The following is a 19,703-nucleotide window of genomic DNA, read 5'->3' on the forward strand; positions in this document are numbered from 1 at the left end:
TGCAGCTTTGTCCAGGCTTAAGTCCTGTCTTCCCAGCCTCATTGTGCCCACCTTAGCACGGCTGTGGCTCCTCAACATGGATGCATCACAGCAAGAATTTTCTCTATTGGCCCGCGCAATGGCACCATGCCTGCCTTCACCCTGAATGTTATATTCTTCCGCATAGACAATGTCATCTGGATTTACATGCTGACGGTAGCCAAGTTGTCTCCAATGGTGGCTGACAAGAGGGTCTTCTTCTCCTCCTGTTATGCCTCTCTCAGTCCCATCTTCATCATCAGCTCCAATAAGAAGGTCAAGAGCAAGTTGGTGTGTGCTGCAGCCGACCAAGAACAACCATCAGCCAACACCCAGGACTTCAGTGACAATATCTCAAATGTAACCCAAGCTCTGGATAAACGTTATTTCCTTCTGGGGCTATTATACCACATGGATGGTCTTCTTGTGATTATTTTGTGTAATTATGCCTGTGTAGTCTACTTGTTATAGGCCTTCTATTTATTTGTGTAAATCATTGCAGTTTTCAGGATTTTAGATTTAACTAATTTTAGATTTAACTAATTTAACTAGTGTGACATGGTGTTTGAAACAGTAAGGGATTTATCATTCTATTGGACAAGCAGGAACTGTGAGGATAGACGACAAATACAGTACAATATATTAATGTGGACAAAAAACAACAGTGACAAAAAACGTAAATAGTTATAAGTAATGCTATGGAAATCAACATAATGTAAAAATCTTTATTTTACTATGCATTGATGTTTATTCTACAAGTCTAGAGTGGTAAGGCCTACACTCTAGCCGAGCTGTAACAAGTTATTTATTATAATGTGGATTTTCCACAGACCACACGCGGCACAGATTTGACAGTTCTGAAAATTGTCAACAAGCAGGCTGAAATGAATCGGATTAACCCGGAAAAAAAATAATCGCAAGAGCCATGTCGGTGTGCATTCCTATGAATTCGACTTGAAATGCAACTGACAACGAAGTTTGCATTTGGAAAATCGTTTAAATAACTGAAATAAAATAAATTGCTCATAAATCTTTGCGATTCCCGCAGTCGAGATGCTGCTAGCTGGCTAGTTTACCCCGTCGAGCTGCGCGCCACTCCTGGGCTGAAGAAAAGCTGGCGAGCTAACTTTGCTTAATGGTAGCTAGCTAGCTTCTATTGCTAATATAGCACTACTGTACTGGTTTCTAGATTAGCTAAATGTGCCGCGAATCTGTTTACCTATTTTGAATGGTGGCAAATGTAGAAGTTGAAACGTGTTTTGTTCGAGTTGAAAAGTATAGCCTAGCTGAGGTTGCTTGAATGATGATGATGATGGCGAGGCAGAGCTAGCTAGTTTGCAATCCTACAACGTTACTGCGCCATCCCACTTGATACTGCTCCTGGATGATGGTTCTAAGAGGAATGATTGATCTTTTAATGTTTTTGGAATGATCTCTAGTAGAGTTTCACCCGAATACAGTAGGATCATTGTATCACCTTTCTTCAACCACATTATCCTTTGGCTTTGGGGTAAGTTTTAGTCAGTTGACTTTCTGTAGCCTATACAGCTAACAGTAGTTTTGTATTGAGTATAACACATGTACATGCAGCACAATTAAAAACAGTAAACTACAGTTATCAGTGATTATTTCTGGTATTGAGTGAACATGATATGTGTGAATGCTCTTTACTCCACAATGGCTTTGTTTTTGCTTTATCTCTAATGTTCTTTCCTTTCCTTTGTTTTGACAAGCCTGGGTTGCAGTCAGATCTTATCAGCCACTGTGGCCCCTGCAAAATGACTTGACACAATCTTCATCACAGTCATAAAACAACAATGGCAAGAATAGCTTGGTATCAAGAGAAGGTAAGGGCCTCTTTACACTACACTACTTTGACAACACAAGCTAGGTCCAGGAGAGATACTTGTGTAGTGTAAAGAGACAGATCTAGATTCAAATCTCTTTAAGAGATGTCTCCCACATTACCACAACCGGCTGTGATTTGAGAGTCCCATAGGGCGGAGCACAATTGGCCCAGCGTCGTCCAGGTTTGGCCGTTGTAGGCCGTCATTGTAAATAAGAATGTGTTCTTAACTGACTTGCCAAAATAAAACCTCCGGAGGTATGTAAAACCAGTAGATGATATGCCATGTTCAAAACATCTGGGAACTGGTAACTCGGAAATCTCAGACTTTTGACTTGAGTGCGTTCAAGACAACTGGGAACTCAAAAAAAAAGTGATAGCGCTGACGTCATCCACGTATTCCTATGGAAAACTCCCAATGGCGCCTGAAGTATTTGAATTTGAAGCTTGCCGTATTGGCAAAGATATTTATAACTAACCTAAGATGGTTCATCTGTGTTGTTTACAGTGGGCGCAAATGAAGCATAGTGGGCAGATAAAGCAAGGGGGTGGGCAAAGCCAAGCACGAGCTAGCGAGATCCTGTTGGCTCATTGTAGCATATATTTGCATATTTCCATTTGGGAACGCCTCCTCTGTGAAGTGCGCGTGTGCACAAACTCAATTCAACCTTGCACTTTTTCTAAACAATGCCATTTTTTAAAACTTTGGCAAAGTGTCAAGTTTATAAAGCTCAATGGGGAATTCAAACTTACACCGCAAGTGGCAGTAGATGTCAGGAACTCGCCGCCTTACCACTGTGAGCTAACTGTGCAGAGATGTATTTTCTCACGATGCACATTATTTTATTATCAGAGTGCCAGTGGACTTCTGGTAAGTAAGCTTTAGTGAGAACATGGTGGGATCAGGTACAACTATGTTTACCCACCCCCAAAATTAATATTCATGAGATATTCCCCCCGCCCACAACATCTCACCTGAATTAATATTTGTTACATTTGAACGGGTCAGGCAAAGGCTGAAATTGGGGTTGAGAGTTACCCTTTAAGAAAAAGTCTCTCCCACACCACATGTCCCTGCCCGAATTACCGTAATTGCCTTAATACAAGTACACAGCTTTCTTGCTCTGTTAGACAAATTGAAAATGAAAGGCTTTTAAAATATCCATATATGTGTGAATCATTGCATTAATCAAGTGTGCAACACTATGTGCAATATGGTTTAGATGAGAAGCTCCCGTATAGTTTCAATTTCTAGCCTTATTTTGATTGTCTAAATACTATGGTATTTACGATATGCTAATAGTTGCACTCACATGACGCAGGAATGTGGCTTTGGCCACACTACATCCCAGGCTGGTGTAAATAGAAAAGTTGCAAATCTGATGTTGAAGAGAGATCTCACTAGACATATTTTACTAATGTAAATGGCCCCTAAGACATGCTAGACTTACTGACAATGTAATGAGGGTCTAAAATCCCCTACATGAGATGATACAAACTGAAGTGTGTGCATGTGTCAACAGATTGGTGCATATGATCAGCAGGTCTGGGAGAAATCTCTGGAGCAAGCAGAATTTAATGTAAGTTCATGACATTTGGCCTAATATGCACACAATTCTTATATGATCAGCATTTGTCACTAAGATAAGTGTCACCCCCACAGGGTATTGACAGTAAACCAAAGAGGTCTGGCCACATCAAGACAGACCTCATTGATGTTGACTTAGTAAGAGGTGAGTATTCATTTATTACAAGGTGTTATATCTTATATCTTACACAATGTCGCTTATTGGATGGATATGGTGCATGCAACGCTATTGATTGGCTCTCTTCTATTCCAGGATCCACATTCAGCAAGGCAAAGCCAGATAGTCCATGGACAGCATTGACTCGTAAGGGTCTTGTCAGGGTGCTCCTCTTCCCCTTCTTTTTCCAATGGTGGATCCAGGTGACCTCCAGGTCCATCTCCACCTGTATCCTGGTGCTCTACTTGATGCAAGGTAAACTCACATCTCACATTAACATTGCTTTAGGCATGGGTCAGATCATGCTTGTTGTCTACTGTTAAGAAGTCATACGATATACTATTTATCGACTTAAAGTAAATAAGTCTGTCATTCACTAACTCTCTAAAGAGCAGGTTTCTACCATTTTTGGGTGGCCTGTTAACTTAATGGCTTTCTCTCTGCAGTGGCAGCATCAGTGTTGTACATGGAAGTTCCTGCAGCCAGTGCCAGTGAGCTATTTGGGCCCATGTGTCTGATGTTGTTGCTGGGGACAGTGCACTGCCAGATAGTGTCCACTGAGTCCAACCGGAGCCCCTCAGACAGCCCTGTGAGCAGCACCAGCCCTGCACGAAGGAGGAGGTTGGGCTCTTACAGCATGTAACACACACACACAGCTGTGTGCTCACCCTTTTATACACTCTTGCAAACTGCTCTCACACTGTATAACATGTTCCCTCATTTCTCAACATTCATTCAGGCCAAGGAAGGGTAGAGGATTGAAGAGAACAGAAGGACAGGGGAACGATGGGGACACTGAGCTGCAGCCTTGGCAGCTGGAGGAAAACCAGAGGTTATACAGATCAGAGGAGAGAAGGGTAAGGCCATACAGACAATGACCAGATCCTCTACCTGAACATATAGCAATAATTCATGTTTGTGAGTCAAGCAGTCGTTAACCCTTTACACTCTAGGAATTGTCCTGTATGGATGGGGCTAAAATGAATTGTTTCTTACTGAAGAAATATGAAATGCATAACCATGGAAGCAATAGAAAGGGAATAGTTTGAAGATAATGGGAAAATTATTACACCAAATTTGAGGACACAACAGTTCACCTGACACAAGACTGAATCCAAACATTACACTGTTGATTTTATGTGCATTTTACATTTACTGTACTTTTCGCCATATTTGTTGATAGCAAAGTATGAAAATACTCTTGATACATTCAGTAACATGATAAGAATATTCCTGCAAAATGTGTGGTAGGTGCAACATAAGACAACAAAAATGACAAGGGTTTGAATGAGAGGACTAACTGGTGTCTCCAAGTGGTCACACACCTCTCCAAAGTTCCTCAATTGAAATGCACTTTTATGACTCAAAGAAGAGTCTTCAACTACAAGGTGCTTTTTTGAGCTCTCCTAGCTGTGCCGTTGAGGAACTAGAACAAGCACACTTGTAGTTGTTTTGTTTGGAGCACAACGCTGCATCCCTGCCATCACACAATCACTGTTGTTGTTTCATGCAATACAAAAACGGCCCATTTATAAGTCGCAGTCTGGTTCAGTTGGGCATCATTTCAAAACGTGTTTTATTGCCAACGTGACTAGACTAGCTAAGTTGTAAAATACGATCTTACAGTGTTAGACTTTCACAAGGCATTTCAGAGAAATAGATCGTAATTTTGGTCCCCATAGAAAGGAGTAATGAGTGTATTCAGGTGCATCTCTTCACAATAGACAAACAGGCTCATTCTGTTCAGAACAACCCAGGGTATGACGCCATGTCATCTTGTAACTGAACATCAAACATAGTGATCATAAACGTTGACACTGTATTAGGGCTGACCCCATTTAGTCGACTGGTCGAATGTTTGGTCGATAGGCTGTTGGTCGACCGAGATTTCTTTAGTCGAGCGTTTGCAATTGTATTTTTTTTCAATGTGCACAAAACACCTGTCTAATTCATGCCTGTCTCAGTTGACTAATCCACTGCGGTGGTCGCACGGATGGCACAATCCATCATTCTAAGACGTGATACTGAAATTGTATATGATTATGTAAGAATAATGGAGCCACACTAATAAATCTAATTTTAGTCCTGTCCAAATCTGCCATGTCAATAATCTGTACATGACAGGAAAGTAACAATTCCAGCCACAATAACCGACTGTTTTTTGGTGAACTCCAAGGTCCTCTGACAATACTAGTCCCGTGCAAATCGGCATCCCTGTGTTTTGAGAGAAATGTTTGAGTTTGACAGGTGTTGCTCACGGTTTGAGCAAGAAAACAACTGTGCATAGGCTAAAAATGAAGGGCCTACATGTATCAACTTTCACAGTGAATGCTTTTGTTCATATGTTTTGTGCGTATGAATTGAATATTGCCAAATGCACCTGTGAAAAATATTGCACCTATTTAATGTAACCCTTGTGGTTAATAGATCGCAAAGCAGCATACAACTGACCTAAAAATTTGAGAATGATAAGTTCACTTTTACATCCATAGCCTTAAAACACATCTACAGTGCAAGTGCACTGTTCAGCTCACATCTGAAGGCTGGGGGGCATTTAGGAGGTCTACTGCAGATCGCTAAAATATCCTAATGATTATCACACTTCCTCAATTCAAATATTATGGCGACACTGTTATCACCTGGACTTGTTGAAATATCTTTGTGTAGAAAACAGGGGGCAGGCAGACGACAGCTCAAGGGCAGGCAGAGGTTGGTAATCCAGGGCAGAGTCAGACTGGTACAGAACAGCAGGCGGGTTCAGGGCAGGCAGAGTAGTCAAAACTGGAAAAACTAGAAAAGGGCTAGAGAGAAAAGTGAGTATGGAAAAACATGCTGGTAGGCTTGATGAGACCAGACAAACTGGCAACAGACAAACAGAAAACTCGGGTATAAATGCACAGGGGATAATGGGGAAAATGAGCGACACCTGGAGGGGAATGGAGACAAGCACAAGACCGGTGAAACGGATCAGGGTGTACCAGTACCAGTCAAACTTTTGGACACACCTACTCATTCAAGGGTTTTTCTTTATTTTTTTCTGTTTTCAACATTGTAGAATAATAGTAAAGACATCAAAACTATGAACTTACACATATGGAATCATATAGTAACCGACAATGTTAAGCAAATCAAAATACATTTTATATTAGAGATTCTTCAAAGTAGCCACCGTTTGCCTTGATGAAAGCTTTACACACTCTTGGCATTCTCTCAACCAGCTTCACCTTGAATGCTTTTCAACAGTCTTGAAGGAGTTCCCACATATGCTGAGCACTTGTTGGCTGCTTTTCCTTTACTCTGCGGTCCAACTCATCCCAAACCATCTCAATTGGGTTGAGGTTGGGTGATTGTGGAGGCCAGGTCATCTGATGCAGCACTTCATCACTCTCCTTCTTGGTCAAATAGCCCTTACACACCTACTCTGTTTCACAACGTCATGACTGTTGTAACCAAAAATCTCCAATTTGGATTTACCAGACCAAAGGACAGATTTCCACCAGTCTAATGTCCATTACTCGTGTTTCTTGGCCCAAGCAGGTCTCTTCTTATTATTGGTGTCCTTTAGTAGTGGTTTCTTTGCAGCAATTTGACCATGAAGGCCTGATTCACGTAATCTCCTCTGAACAGTTGATGTTGAGATGTGTCTGTTACTTGAACTTTGTGAAGCATTTATTGGGCTGTAGTCAGAGGTGCAGTTAACTAATGAACTTATCCTCTGCAGCAGAGGTAAATCTGGGTCTTACTTTCCTGTGGCGGTCCTCATGAGAGCCAGTTTCATCATAGCGCTTGATGGTTTTTGCGGCTGCACTTGAAGAAACTTTCAAAGTTCTTGAAATTTTACATATTGACTGACCTTCATGTCTTAAAGTAATTATTATTTTTTGCTTAATTGAGCGGTTCTTGCCATAATATGGACTTGGTCTTTAACCAAGTAGGGCTATCTTCTGTATACCACCTCTACCTTGTCACAACACAACTGATTGGTTCAAATGCATTGAGAAGAAAATACATTCCACAGATTAACTTTTAACAGGGCACATCTGTTAATTGAAATACATTCATGAAGCTGGTTGAGAGAATGCCATGAGTGTGCAAAGCTGTCATCAAGGCAAATGGTGGCTGCTTTTTGATTACTACATGATTCCAGATGTGTTATTTCATAGTTTTGATGTCTTCACTATTATTCTACAATGTAGAAAATAGTAAAAAATAAAGAAAAACCCTTGAATGAGTAAGTGTATTCAAACTTTTGACTGGTACTGTATATCTACAGAAATAAGGCAGATCGTTCTTCTGTTTGAGTGTTTGTTTAATAGCCTACTGATTCCGTGAGCACCAAGCCTCATACAACGGCAAAATGACGGATAAAGACATTTCACAGATTTGGCTGTTTTTAATAATTGCCATGCCGTAATAAAGGCTTTACAATTGTTTTCCGTTAGAACAGACTAGTATTACTTATAATTTATTTAGTGTTGTTTACACTGTTCCAACAGGCAGAAAATTAATATTGTAATCTAACAGCACCTGTTTGTCACACACAAATCCACGCAGCTCTTGCTCCTATACCCTCCTTTTTCTTGATTTCCTTCTAATTGTTATTATTACAATTATTATTATGATCATCTTTATAATAATAACTAATGTCGTTATCATTAGTAGGCTTTGTAAAGTAGCCTTGTATTCTCAGCCATCTATGTGTAGGCCTAAGACTGTGTCCGGTTTAGTCTTAATAGCGTAATTTACTTAGGCCTATATTTCAATACAGCCTACTGTATCAATCAGTCATGCTGTGTGATGGCATGAACAAATTAATATGAGACATTCATGCTTTGAAATGCAATCAAGCATTTTAGTTTTAAAATTGAATAACAAAGGGAGCTTTGAATAATTAGCATATGCAATAAATAAACCGCAATTCACGAATGCATGCAACTGTTTTTAGTCTGCTGTAATAAAGGCTTTGTATATCTTTTTTTCCTTAGAACAGACTCTCTGGTACACGTATTCATTTAGTGTTGTTTACATTGTTCCAAATGGTCAGAAAAAATATTGTAATCTAACAGCAAATTTTTGGCAATCCTAATACTCATGCAGCACTTGCTTCTATACCCTCCTTTTTCTTGATCTCCAGTAGTTTACATAACTACGTCAAATGTCTTCCACAGATCTGACTTCCCCTTTCCCTCCTGAGCAACCAGTAAACATTTGCTCGTTTCGAGTTTCTTTTTCACATTCTCTGCATCCATTTTGCTGTCGACATTACTGTGTTCAGAGTTTATAACCAATTTATTGATGTGATTATGATAGGCTATAGGTCAGGCACTATTGGTCACACGCATGTGATGCTTACATGCTTCATGTAAAGAGAGCAAGGATCCTAAACAAATTGGGATTTCGGGAAAGGAAATTTTAATTCAGAAACAAGTAAGAAACTAACACTTGCTGTGTTGTGGTGCCAGATTATTTCACTTATAATTCACTGTATCATAATTCCAGTGGGTCAGAAGTTTACATACACTAAGTTGACTCTGCCTTTAAACAGCTTGGAAAATTCCATGATACCATGGCTTTAGAAGCTTCTAATTGACATCATTTGAGTCAATTGGAGGAGTACCTGTGGATGTATTTCAAGGCCAACCTTCAAACTCAGTGCCTCTGCTTGACATTATGGAAAACTCCAAAGAAATTAGCAAAGACCTCAGAAAAAAATTGTAGACCTCCACGAGTATGGATCATCCTTGGGAGCAATTTCCAAATGCCTGAAGGTACCACATTCATCTGTACAAACAATAGTATGCAAGTATAAACACCATGGGACCACACAGCCGTCATACCGCTCAGGAAGGAGACGTGCTCTGTCTCCTAGAGATGAATGTACTTTGGTGCGAAAAGTGCAAATCAATCCCAAAACAACAGCAAAGGACCCTGTGAAGATTCTGGAGGAAACAGGTACAAAAGTATCTATATCCACAGTAAAACGAGTTCTATATCGACATAACCTAAAACGACACTCAGCAAGGAAGAAGCCACTGCTCCAAAACCGCCATAAAAAAAAAGCCAGACTACGGTTTGCAACTGCACATGGGGACAAAGATGGCACTTTTTGGAGAAATGTCCTCTGGTCTGATGAAACAAAAATAGAACTGTTTGGCCATAATGACCATCGTTATGTTTGGAAGAAAAAGGAGGATGCTTGCAAGCCGAAGAACACCATCCCAACCGTGAAGCACAGGGGTGGCAGCATCATGTTGTGGGAGTGCTTTGCTGCAGGAGGGACTGGTTTACTTCGCAAAATAGATGGATCATGAGGAAGGAAAATGTGGAAAATTATGTGGATATATTGAAGCAACATCTCAGGAAGTTAAAGCTTGGTCGCAAATGGGTCTTCCAAATGGACAATGACCACAAGCATACTTCCAAAGTTGTGGCAAATGGCTTAAGGACAACAAAGTCAAGGTATTGGAGTGGCCATCACAAAGCCCTGACCTCATCCTATAGAACATTTGTGGGCAGAACTGAAAAAGCGTGTGCGACCAAGGAGGCCTACAAACCTGACTCCGTTACACCAGCTCTGTCAGGAGGAATGTTCACCCAATTTATTGTGGAAGGCTGCCCGAAACGTTTAACCCAAGTGAAACAATTTAAAGGCAATGCTACCAAATACTAATTGAGTGTATGTAAACTTCTGACACACTGGGAATGTGATGAAAGAAATTAAATCTGAAATAAATAATTCTCTCTACTATTATTCTGACATTTCACATTCTTAAAATAAAGTGGTGATCCTAACTGACCTAAGACAGGGAATTTTTACTAGGATTAAATGTCAGGAATTGTGAAAAACTGAGTTTAAATGTATTTGGCTAAGGTGTATGTAAACTTCCGACTTCAACTGTATGTAGATGGTTTTAAAAAGAGTGGGAGGCCCCGGTGCACAACTGAGCAAGAGGACAAGTACATTTGAGTGTCTAGTTTGAGAAACAGACGCCTCACAAGTCCTCAACTGGCAGCTTCATTAAATAGTACCCGCAAACACCAGTCTCAACGTCAACAGTGAAGAGGTGACTCCGGGATGCTGGCCTTCTAGGCAGAGTTGCAAAGAAAAAGCCATATCTCAGACTGGCCAATAAAAATAAAAGATTAAGATGGGCAAAAGAACACAGACACTGGACAGCATCCCAGAGTCACCTCTTCACTGTTGACATTGAGACTGGTGTTTTGCGGGTAGTTTCTTGGCAAGTTCTCGCATGGAATAGCCTTTATTTCTCAGAACAAGAATAGAGTGACGAGTTTCCGAAGAAAGCTCTTTGTTTCTGGCCAATTTGAGCTTCAAACCCACAAATGCTGATGCTCCAGATACTCAACTAGTCTAGAGAAGGCCAGTTTCATTGCTTCTTTAATCAGCACAACACTTTTCAGCTGTGCTAACATAATTGCAAAAGTGTTTTCAAATGATCAATTAGCCTTTTAAAATGATCAACTTGGATTAGGTAACACAACGTGCCATTGGAACACAGGAGTGATGTTTGCTGATAATGGGCCTCTGTATGCCTATGTAGATATTCCATTAAAAATCAGCTGTTTCCAGCTACAATTGTCATTAATAATGTCTACACTGTATTTCTGATCAATTTGATATTATTTTATTGGACACAAAATGTGCTTTTCTTTCAAAAACAAGGACATTTCTAAGTAATCCCAAACCTTTGAACAGTAGTGTATATGGAAATATAAATTAAAACATTTTCAACCAATCGATTGGTCGAAAGAACAGGACGACTCTCGGGGACAGCCTTACACTGTATATGACATGAGTTTAAATTAAATGTAAATGTGAAGTGCACATTTGGATTCACGGGTGTTTGGCTTGCTTGTATGACATCAAAGCGGTATTAATGTAATTTATTAACATCTCATCAAGTCCTCTTAATTTACAGCATTTCCCTCACTCAGCAGGGAGGGATGTGTGCAACTTTTTGATGCACTAGGTGCTCAAGTTCAGAACAGCTGTCAGTCAAAACCTATAAAGCACTGTGAAGTGCTGAGCCTGAGCTCTGACATAATGTATAGCATGTTACTGTACAGCCACTGCATTAAAATTAAGGTGCTTATCACTGCCCAAATCTGCTATTTTACCCGTATAAGGTTCAAGTGTTAAGGGCTACCAGAGTTCCAAAAGTTCCTATTTTCATGTGTGTGGGGAATCTCAGAATGTATTTGTTACCTTTTGTGTTGCCTGAGCAAATTTGTTTAGCGGGTAGTAAGGCTGGGCGGGGCTTTTAAGATGGGGCTTTGTCTGTGATTGACATTTTGGCTACCAAGGTTGTGTTGCTGTTTATCCTGCGGATTCTATTGTTGATTGTGATGCTGTTCCAGAACAACCAGAGAAAGTCAGGCTTTGGGGCCTCTGACGAACTTTCAAGTGAGGAGGATGAGAAAGAAAAACTACCTACTGGTGTAGTTGGAACTATACCTGCCTCTGTCCTCAGGAAGAGACGCCTTCACTCCTTCTCTAACCCCTCATCACCTCAGGTAAACCTTAAGAGGCAGTGAGTCCTGCTCTGTTTATTGTAGCCAGAGTGAAAGGGGGACATTTAGTTTGACCTATTATTTGCACAGGAGGAAAGTAGTGGAGGTGCCATGGACACTAAGGTGAAACCTCGTGACGTGGAGCGCCTTAGGACCGAACTGGAGCGCCCGGCTTCTGACACAGATGACACAATATGGGAGGAGCTTCTTCAGGGGCCTGACACCGCCTCCACTGGCAGTAGTGACAGTGAGGGGGACGGGCGATACGGCCCTGGCCTGACCCTCCCCCCGTTCACCACTCTCAGCAGTGACGATGAGACCCTGCTGCAGGTTGGTCCGTCCACAAGGACTCACTTTAATCACAGAAAGGGTAAGTATATATCGGCTCACCAGCTTTCTCTCCCCACAGGGCCATCTATCATGGCTGCAGGCGTGCCACCCATCCAGAGACCGGGTCAGTGTCATCATCTGGGAGCAGGGGGAGTGCAAGAAAGCAGATATGTCAGTACTGGAGATCAGTGGGATCATCCTCACACGGGTACACCTCCTATGACCACTTCATTACACACTGATGCCTTTTTGGTAGAATTAACACACATCCAATACAGAGGGAATGCAGGTCTGTAATGCTTTAGGACTGGAAAGGGGTTCTGTCTGATTATATTTATAGAAACACTATTAGGGCTGTGTACTCTGTGCTCCATGCCACTGTCCTCCTAACAGAGGTAATTTCTTCTGTGTAGGTGAAGGTGGTGGAGCAAGGCATGGGTTACCTAGCCCTGGGGGGGTTGTTCACTGCCACACTGGCACTGCTTCCTTTTGTCTTCCGCCTGGCACAGCAGCTGGACATGAAGCGCCTGAGCTCCCTGTCCCTGGTAGAGCTGGCTGTCATGGTGGTGGGGCCGCCCAACACCCAGATCTACGCCTTCTTCTTCATCACCACCGTGGAGAGGCTTTGCCTCACCAGACTCTTCTTCTTCATGATGTGTGTGGCAGAGAGGACCTACAAACAGGTCAGCATGTTAGTCCCACTGTACTGTAGTAGACATACCACTACAAAACAAACATGCTGGAAATGGTGTGGTTGACATATGTTTTTGCGTGGTTCTCTTTCAACAACAGCGGCTTGTTTTCGCCAAACTCTTCAACCACATCACCTCAGCACGAAAGGCTAAGAAGTGGGAAATCCCCCATTTCAGGCTGAAGAATGTGCAGAACATAAAGATGTGGCTGTCGCTCCGCTCCTTCCTCAAGGTCTGACTTACTCTCACTACTCCTATGACTTTTTTAGGTATACTTCAGTGTATGGCTTTGACCAGTAGGGGGTGATTAATGTCTTACCCTAATTGATTAATGTCTTACCCTTTTTTTTCCCATCACAGAGACGTGGGCCCCAGCGTTCCGTTGATGTCATCGTCTCCTCCATCTTCCTCCTGGCCCTCTCCATCGCCTTCATCTTGTGTACACAGGTGAGACATATCTATAAGAAAGAGTGTCTGTATCTCTGATAAATACACAGGATTCCAGGAAACACCATGATTTACCTTTCCCTTGTTATGAATGGGCATTGGTTAAGGTCCAACCTGTAGAAACTCAATCGATGAAAGATTGAGTACTCTTTTTTTCTATCTCTAACTCCCAGCTCCTGAACAGTCACCACACCTTCCTGGACTCTGAGACCAACTGGGAGCTCATGGTGTGGGGTTCCTCTCTCATCCTCTTCCTGCTCCGCCTGGCCACCTTGGGCTCCGAGACCAACTGTAAATACAGCAACGTGTCAGTGCTGCTGACGGAACAGGTGAGGCTCCCTACAACACACACACACGTGCACACGCAGACAGACCACTTTAATACTTTCAGTAATGCATCTCCTCAATTCTTTCAGATCAACTTGTATCTTAAGATGGAAAAGAAGCCCAACAAGAAAGAAATGTTGAACATAGTGAACAATGTTCTGAAGCTTGCAACAAAATTAATGAAAGTAAGCATGTCTTTAAACTTTAGCCACATTATGAATATTTGGATTTAGTCTCGTCTTCTGGGCTGGTGGTAGTTTGTTCAGCATAACGTGCAGTGAAAGCATCTCTAACCTTTCATACCAACCCTTTTACAGGAGCTTGACACCCCCTTCCGACTGCTGGGTCTGACTGTGAACCCTCTTATCTACAACATCACACGTGTGGTCATCCTGTCTGCAGTCTCCGCTGTGATCAGCGATCTGCTCGGCTTCAACATCAGAGTGAGTGGAGACACTTCTAATACCACAATGCTGTAGCAGAACACTGAAATGTGGTGGAGCACAATTGGCCCAGCGTCGTCTGGTTTTGGCCGGGGTAGGCCGTCATTGTAAAAAATTACTTGTTGGGAGCCTCCGGGGGGCGCAGTGGTTAATGGCGCTGTACTGCAGCGCCAGCTGTGCCACCAGAGACTCTGGGTTCGCGCCCAGGCTCTGTCGTAACCGGCCGCGACTGGGAGGTCCGTGGGGCGACGCACAATTGGCCTAGCGTCGTCCGGGTTAGGGAGGGGTTGGTCGGTAGGGATATCCTTGTCTCATCGCGCACCAGCGACTCCTGTGGCGGGCCGGGCACAGTGCGCACTAACCAAGGTTGCCAGGTGCACAGTGTTTCCTCCGACACATTGGTGCGGCTGGCTTCCGGGTTGGATGGCGCTGTGTTAAGAAGCAGTGCGGCTTGGTTGGGTTGTGTATCGGAGGACGCATGACTTTCAACCTTCGTCTCTCCCAAGCCCGTACGGGAGTTTTAGCGATGAGACAAGATAGTAGCTACTAAAACAATTGGATACCACGAAATTGGGGTAACATTCCCCCCCCCCAAAAAAATAAATTAATAATAATACTTTTTTCTTAATTGACTTGCCTCTGTCAGTTGTTTTCCTCCTAGTACATTTATTTGTATTAACTTCCAAAAGTGAGTATATGTGCTGTGTTTTTAAATGCACCCTCCTTGTTGTCTCTTCTACAGCTGTGGAAGATCAAGCCTTAATGCTAAACCACTAACTGTTGGACAATGGAGACTGCCAACTCCTACCATCCACAGCTTGCTATCTGTGCAAAGTGTGCAATTCTACTGAGTGATCGCCTATGCATCTCAGTGCCTTTCCTCCCAGGAACATTGAACTTTCAATCACACAATACCATTGTGGTCATACACAAGCATGAACTCTTGACAATGAATGATATACACATCCTTGACTACTACATCTGCTGCAGCAGTTCCAGTAACCCAGTGCCTGAATCTGGAATGTCCCTGGACCTGACCACTTCCTGGCTCTCACATGGAGAAACAGTAGCCAATGGGTGCCTTCTGAACACTGATAAATTTGCTGGACATTTGAATGTAAACCATTTTAAGACATGGAGAAACTATGGAATAGGAAACGAAAATTAACTAATTCTTATAAAAGAATTGGACATTCCAGTGTGGTTTGATATGTACATGGAACAAAAATATAAACGCAACATGCAACAATTTCAAAGATATTACTGAGTTACAGTTCATATAAGGAAATCAGTCAATTGAAATAAATTCATTAGGCCCTAATCAATGGATTTCACATGACTGGGAATAGAGATATGCATCTGTTGGTCACAGTTACCTTAAAAAAAGGTTGGGGTGTGGATCAGAAAACCAGTCAGTATCAGGTGTGACCACCATTTGCCTCATGCAGCGCGACACATCTCCTTCGCATAAGAGTTGATCAGGCTGTTGATTGTGGCCTGTGGAATGTTGTCCCACTCCTCTTCAATGTCTGTGCGAAGTTGCTGGATATTGGCAGGAACTGGAACATGCTGTCGTACATGTCGATCCAGAGCATCCCAAACATGCTCAATGGGTGAAATGTCTGGTGAGTATGCAGGCCATGGAAGAACTGGGACATTTTTAGCTTCCAGGAATTGTGTACAGATCCTTGCGGCATGGGCCATGCATTATAACTCTGAAACACGAGGTGATGGCAGTGGATGAATGGCACGACAATGGGCCTCAGGATCGCATCATGGTATCTCTGTGCATTCAAATTGCCATTGATAATGTGCAATTGTGTTCGTTGTCCATAGCTTATACCTGCCCATACCATAACCCCACCGCCACCATGGATTTCACATGGTTTTCTCTCTGTTCACAACGTTGACATCAGCAAGAAACTCACCCACACAATACACGCTGTCTGCCATCTGCCCGGTACAGTTTAAACCGGGATTCATCTGTGAAGAGTACACTTTCCCAGTGTGCCAGTGGCCATCGAAAGTGAGCATTTGCCCACTGAAGTTGGTTAGGACGCCAAACTGCAATCAGGTCAAGACCCTGGTGAGGACGACGAGTTGTACAACTGATTGCATTCAGCTAAAATGTCTTCCGCATTTAACCCAACCCCTCTGAATCAGCGCTTCCGTGATACGGTTTCTGACAGTTTGTGCAGAAATTCTTTGGTTGTGCAAACCCACAGTTTCATCAGCTGTCCGGTGGCTAGTGTCAGACGATCCCGCAGGTGAAGAAACTGGATGTGGAGGTCCTGGGCTGTTGTGGTAATACATGGTTTACAGTTGGGAGGCCGGTTGGACATACTGCCAAATTCTCTAAAACGGCATTGGAGGCTTCTTATGGTAGAGGAATGAACATTAAATTCTCTGGCACCAGCTCTGGTGGACTTTCCTGCAGTCAGCATGACATTTCCTGGTCTTTAAATTGTCCCCAGCACAAGGTGTGTAATGATCATGCTGTTTAATCAGCTTCTTGATATGCCACACGTGTCAGGTGGATGGATTGTCTAGTTAAAGGAAAAATACTTACTAACAGGGATGTAAACAAATTTGTGCTCAAAATTTGAGAGAAATAAGCTTTTTGTGTTTTTTTTTATTTCAGATCATGAAACATGGGACCAACACTTTTGCGTGTTGCATTTATATTTTTGTTTAGCATACATGTACTCTCTCAAACATAGCTGTTAGATTATATAGAATACTTTTTCAATGAAAAATGTATAGATTTTAAAAATGGATTACTGAACTAACTTAATTACGTATTTTCTTTTCAATAGGATATATTAAACTCTACTCTAAATGTATTTTGTGATATTTAAGGGAATTTAATATAGATTTTATGGGGGCTTTATTTATTTATGGGTTTTCAGTGTTTCATTACTGACATACAGTGCATTCAAAAAGTATTCACAGGCTTTGACTTTTTCCACATGTTGTTGTGTAACAGCCTGAATTTAAAATAGTTTAAATTGAGATATTGTCACACTGGCCTACACACAATACCCCATACTGTCAAAGTGTAATTATGTTTGTAAACATTTTTACAAATTAACAAAACATTTAAACACTGGACTGTCTTGAGTACATAAGTATTCAACCCTTTTGTTATGGCAAGCATAAATACAAGGGCACCTATTGATAGATGGGTAAAAACCAAATGAAAAGCAGACATTGAATATCCCTTTGAGCATGGTGAAGTTATTGATTACACTTTGGATGGTGTATTAATACACCCAGTCACTACAAAGATACAGGTGTCCTTCCTAACTCAGTTGCCTGAGAGGAAGGAAACCGCTCAGGGATTTCACCATAAGCCCAATGGTAACTTAAAACCGTAAGCGTTGAATGGCTGCGACAGGACAAAACTGAGGATGGATCAACAACATTGTTTTTTTTAGGATAAAAGAAATGGAATAGAGGCTAGTTCAGTCTGCTTTCCACCAGACACTGGGAAACCAATTCACCCTTCAGCAGGACAATAACCTAAAGCACAAGGCCAAACAAACACTGGAGTTGCTTACCAATACCACATTCAGTGTTCTTGAGTGGCCTAGTTACAGTTTTGACTTAAATCGGCTTGAAAATCTATGGCAAGATTTGTAAATGGTTGTCTTGCAATGATCAACAACCAACTTGACAGTGTTTGAAGAAATGTAAAAAAATAATAATGTGCAAATATTCTACGATCCAGGTGTGCAAAGCTCTTAGAACCTTACCCAGAAAGACACAACTGTAATTGCTGCCAAAGGTGATTCTAACATGTATTGACTCAGGCAGTTGAATGCTTATGATGTAATCAAGTTACTTTTATATATCTAGTGTATGTGGACACGCCTTCAAATTAGTGGATTCGGCTATTTCAGCCACACCCGTTGCTGACAGGTGTAAAATCGAGCATGAGCCATGCAATCTACACAGACACACATTGGCAGTAAAATGGCCGTACTAAAGAGCTCCGTAACTTTCAACATGGCACCGTCATGGGATGCCCCGGTAAACTCGAAGTGCTGTTTTTGTGAAGTGGAAAGGTCTAGGAGCAATAACTGCTCAGCCGTGAAGTGGTAGGCCACACAAGCTCACAGAACGGGACCACCGAGTGCTGAAGCGCGTAGGGCATAAAAATCGTCTGTCCTCGGTTGCAACATTCATTACCGAGTTCCAAACTGCCTCTGGAAGCAACGTCAGCACAAGAACTGTTGGTCGGGAGCTTCATAAAATGGGTTTCCATGGCCAAGCAGCCGCACACAAGCCCAGATCACTATGCGTTGGCTGGAGTGGTGTAAATCTCGCCGCCATTGAATTCTGGAGCAGTGGACGCTTTCTCTGCAGTGATGAATCCCTTCACCCTCTGCATAGTATCAACTGTAAAGTGTGGTGGAGGAATAATGGTCTGGGGTTATTTTTCATGGTTCGGGCTAGGCCCCTTAGTTCCAGTGAAGGGAAATCTTAACGCTACAGCATACAATGACATTCTGGACAATTCTGTGCTTCCAACTTTGTATCAACAGTTGGGAAGGCCCTTTCTTGTATCAGCATGACAATGCCCCCATGCACAAAGTGAGGTCCACACACAAATGGTTTGTCGAGATCAGTGTGGAAGAAATTGACTGGCCTGCACAGAGCCCTGACCTTAACCCCTTTGGACCCCTTTGGGATGAATTGGAACGCCGACTGCGAGCCAGGCCTAATCGCCAGACATCTGTGCCCGACCTCACTAATGCTCTTGTGGCTGAGTATTTTTATTTTATTGTATTTAACTTTATTTAACTAGGCAACTAGAAGCAAGTCCCTGCAGCAATGTTCCAACATCTAGTGGAAAGCCATCCCAGAAGAGTAGAGGCTGCTATAGAAGCAAAGGGGGAACAACTCCATATTAATGCTCATGATTTTGGAATGAGATGTTTGACGAGCAGGTGTCCACATACACTGCATTACCAAAAGTATCTTTCCTCATGCAACTTCATCTAACTTGATATGGTTTCAAAATAGATTCAAATGTCCACATGTATAATATCAACCAATCAGATACTTTTATCTTAGCAGTCTCATCTTTAGTATTTGTCCTATAATTGAAAACCATCCCTCTCACATTTCCATCAGATATTTCTAGTCAGAGAAGGAATGTATCCTTCTAAAGAGAGCTGATTATCCCATGAGACTGTACTTGGATACTTTTGGTCATGTAGTGAATATTAGTTTTTAATTTTGCAATAATGTTTTGCAAATTTTTGAATTTTTCTTCCACTCTGACATTACAGAGTAGTTTGTGTAGGTCAGTGATCAT

At 42.0% G+C, this 19,703-nt stretch overlaps 1 protein-coding gene across 2 annotated transcripts; it reads left to right on the top strand.

The window, feature by feature from the left end:
• The first annotated feature begins 851 nt into the window (after window positions 1-851).
• Window positions 852-17,223, top strand: LOC139413440 (protein PHTF1-like). Of its 2 annotated transcripts, none has more exons than XM_071160828.1 (18): window positions 852-1,156; window positions 1,458-1,528; window positions 1,752-1,865; window positions 3,388-3,444; window positions 3,528-3,597; window positions 3,706-3,864; window positions 4,056-4,230; window positions 4,349-4,466; window positions 11,989-12,144; window positions 12,232-12,471; window positions 12,551-12,679; window positions 12,885-13,154; window positions 13,264-13,395; window positions 13,524-13,610; window positions 13,784-13,939; window positions 14,027-14,122; window positions 14,255-14,380; window positions 15,123-17,223. In XM_071160828.1, exons 3-18 carry the CDS (start codon window positions 1,836-1,838, stop codon window positions 15,141-15,143), a joined length of 2,022 nt encoding a protein of 673 aa, XP_071016929.1. In that variant the 5' UTR covers window positions 852-1,156; window positions 1,458-1,528; window positions 1,752-1,835; the 3' UTR covers window positions 15,144-17,223. The 2 variants fall into 2 exon arrangements, with proteins under 2 accessions (XP_071016929.1, XP_071016928.1); XM_071160827.1 differs by having other exon boundaries at window positions 915-1,156; window positions 1,461-1,528.
• Window positions 17,224-19,703: the final 2,480 nt, after the last annotated feature.

The sequence above is a fragment of the Oncorhynchus clarkii genome, chromosome 7 (genome assembly GCF_045791955.1).
Source record: "Oncorhynchus clarkii lewisi isolate Uvic-CL-2024 chromosome 7, UVic_Ocla_1.0, whole genome shotgun sequence".
Taxonomy (NCBI): Eukaryota; Metazoa; Chordata; class Actinopteri; order Salmoniformes; family Salmonidae; genus Oncorhynchus; species Oncorhynchus clarkii.